General features: G+C 33.5%; 1 protein-coding gene across 1 annotated transcript; it reads left to right on the forward strand.

Moving 5' to 3' along the window:
- The first annotated feature begins 470 nt into the window (after nucleotides 1-470).
- On the forward strand, nucleotides 471-2,236 carry LOC112523289 (rosmarinate synthase-like). Its single transcript, XM_025132822.1, has 2 exons — nucleotides 471-887; nucleotides 970-2,236. Exons 1-2 carry the CDS (start codon nucleotides 471-473, stop codon nucleotides 1,921-1,923), a joined length of 1,371 nt encoding a protein of 456 aa, XP_024988590.1. The 3' UTR covers nucleotides 1,924-2,236.
- The last annotated feature ends 1,074 nt before the right edge of the window (nucleotides 2,237-3,310 follow it).

A 3,310-nucleotide genomic window follows, 5' to 3' on the forward strand; every position in this document is an offset into this window, starting at 1 on the left:
ACCATGTAATACGGGTGCTAACACTAGTTAAGAAAAATAGTTTGAAAATCTCAAAATTTAGAGAACTTTTTAAAATTTATTGTGAGAAAAAAATATTATTTTTTAATTGTTTCCATTAATGAAATTAAATGTACTATACCATTTTACATAAAATCTATTTCATGGTTTATTAGAATATTATTTGTTGTAAATATTTTAATAATAATAATAATGTTATTATTATTATTAAAATATTCAAAATAAAAACAATTAGAGTTTAAATGCCCTTTTCCTATGAATTCTAACTTTTTCCAGAAATTATTGTCAAAAATATTGGAAATGCTGTAATTAAATAACTAAAATACAAAATTTAATAAACTAACATAGACATCTTAATTACAAACATATATGACACCAAGCTACTCCTATATATACATATCATTCGTTAATGGCAACCTGCAACATCTCTCTCTCCCTCCCTCCTTGCAGACATGGGTATTAGCGATATGCGATTCTCAGTGAAGGTGATTGACAGTGTGGTGGTGGGTGCAAAAGAACCATGGAATGACCAGTGGTTGCCATTTACAAACCTCGACTTGCTTGTTCCACCTTTGGATGTTGGCTCTTTCTTCTGCTACCACAAACCCTCACATGGGAGTTTCCCCACCATGCTAAACACCCTCAAAGCTTCCTTATCTCGAGCTCTCACACTCTTTTACCCCCTTGCTGGTGATATCGCATGGAATGCAGCTGACCGGGAGAATCAAATTCACTGCAATAACCAAGGTGTCGACTTCATCCAAGCTTTTGCAGACGTACAGCTCAAAGAACTCAATTTCTACGATCTAGATGAGAGCATCGAGGGCAAACTAATGCCCAAGAAGCTGCGCGGGGTGTGTGCTATCCAGGTAATGATTTCAGTTCTACCCATTGCCTTCTAATTCATATGGTATCATTAGTTAAGAGTTCGATGGATTGTAAAAAAAGCAGGTTACCGAGTTGAAATGTGGAGGCATGGTGATAGGGATCATGTTTGATCATCGGATAGCGGACGGGTACTCATCTAACATGTTTATCTCATCATGGGCAGACATAGCTCGATCTGAAACCCCCTCCATGTTACCCTCCTTTCAGAAATCTATCCTCAATCCGAGGAACCCAAGCACTCATTCTTCGTCAATCGACAGTAATCTGTTTGCTCATTATGATCATCGAAACCGCAATGATGGACCAGATGATCGAATCATCAACCGTTTATACTACATCGAGGGTGCCCAACTTAACAAGATACAATCGTTGGCAAGTGAAAATGGGAGTAGGAGGTCGAAGTTGGAGGCTTTCACCTCTTTCTTGTGGAAGACAGTTGCCATGAGCATGGAAGACTTGGGAAATCACAACGAGATGTGTACTATCACTCTTCCAGTCGAGGGAAGGCGATGGTTAAGCGAAGGAGATGGTGAAGAAAAACAAAAGCTAATGGCTTCACACTTTGGCAATGTTTTATCGCTGCCATTTGGGACAAAAGGATCACAGGAGTTGAAGGAGATGTCATTGACCAATATAGCTACGGAGGTTCACGAGTTCTTGCAACCCGTAACTAGAAAAGACCATTTCCTGGACGTGATAGACTGGGTGGAAGAACATCGGTCGGACCCAATGGTCTTACCAAGGGCGCTTGCCAACAAAGAAATGACGGTAATCGTGTCATCGGGACAAAGATTCCAATTCACCGACAAGATGGACTTCGGATGCGGTAAGCTGGCATTCGGATCATGCCATCTCCCACCTTCAAGGAAAGACTCTTACGTGATGACATTAGCCAGTCCGACCAACAACGAGGACTGGATAGTGTACATGCATATGCAAATCAAACACATGAACTACATCGAGGCACATGCTAGTCACATATTCAAGCCCTTGAATGCTGATTACCTCAGGATTTAACATATTTCCAATCTATATATGTGTTTAATTTAGAAGCATGTGAAGTTGTTATGTTGTCAAATAATTAATGTCCAATTAATGCAATGAATCAAATAATAGAGTAAAGGTTACGATGGTCAACAAAACAGGTTCAAGCTAGCAATAGCGTGGATGAAGTCAACCCCGACGACAAAATCGGAGATCGATCGAGTTCCCATGAAAAAACTGCTTGAAGATTAGCATATGGCGTGGTTTTAGGGTTTACCGATTAAAAGAGTCCTTCAAATTCAAATGTTATTTAATTATGCCCTAATGATATATTTTTATTTTTGTCTGTTTAATTTCAACCTCAAATTCAGGGGGTGTTTGAGATTATTCTTTTAGGTGTTTTTTGACTTATTTCAGTTTAGCACCGGTGATAAACTAAATGCTAGTGTTTGGATGAGGAAAAATAAAACTGCTTATACCGGTGTCAAACCAGTAATAAGAAGTTTTTGAAAAAGTTAAATCATTCTAATTTATAATAAATTGATAAAGACTTTTGTAGAAAAACATAAGTTGTTTTAAACAAGCAATCCCAAACACCCGGGAGGGAATGAAAACTATCTACTTTCTGTTTCAATAATCCCTAACTTTTAGATGGTTTTCATCCCTTCGTCTAACTGATGTTGATATTTAATTTTCGTTCGATTAAATGAGGGATTATATTTTGATTATTTTATCTTTTTTCTTGAAATTTCTATTAAATAATTTAAAAGGAATATAATTATATGGTATTATATTATTTTATATATAAATATAGAATTTAAAAACACAAATTAATATGGTGTTTCTATCCCCACCCCTTCCTATTTTTTTTCCTCTCCTTTTTCTATGCCCCATCTATATAAGACAATAGAATACATTAAAATTTATTTATTTTGTTTTTCAATTTTAACACTTAATATTTTTAGTTTTAACCCTACAACTTTTTAAATACTTTTCTATTATATTCTCTATGTTTTTTTTATCTATATTAAAATTACATATGTTAATTAACTACATATTATTATTAATTAATTAAGTATTAAGGATACATATTTTTTTAATAACTAAAAAGATACTCGCACAATGCAGCAAGATACATCTCGATTTTAATATTTCATTTTATTCTTTGTCTCTGTCGATGTTATAATACGATTTTATGTGTTTTTAAGAAAGCAATAATGATTTTATTTTTGAATAAAATATAAATTTGAAGATATCATAAAAATTTGAAAAAAAAAGTTTATCAATGTTAATATCAAATCAATTATTTAAAAGTTCTCATTTTTTATGTAATTTCTTTAATTTATTTTTTTATTATAATTTAATTTAGGTTTAATATATAATGAAATAATTTATTTTTGGTTTAATAATATAACATTTT

The sequence above is a fragment of the Cynara cardunculus genome (genome assembly GCF_001531365.2).
Source record: "Cynara cardunculus var. scolymus isolate 2C chromosome LG 12, CcrdV1, whole genome shotgun sequence".
Taxonomy (NCBI): Eukaryota; Viridiplantae; Streptophyta; class Magnoliopsida; order Asterales; family Asteraceae; genus Cynara; species Cynara cardunculus.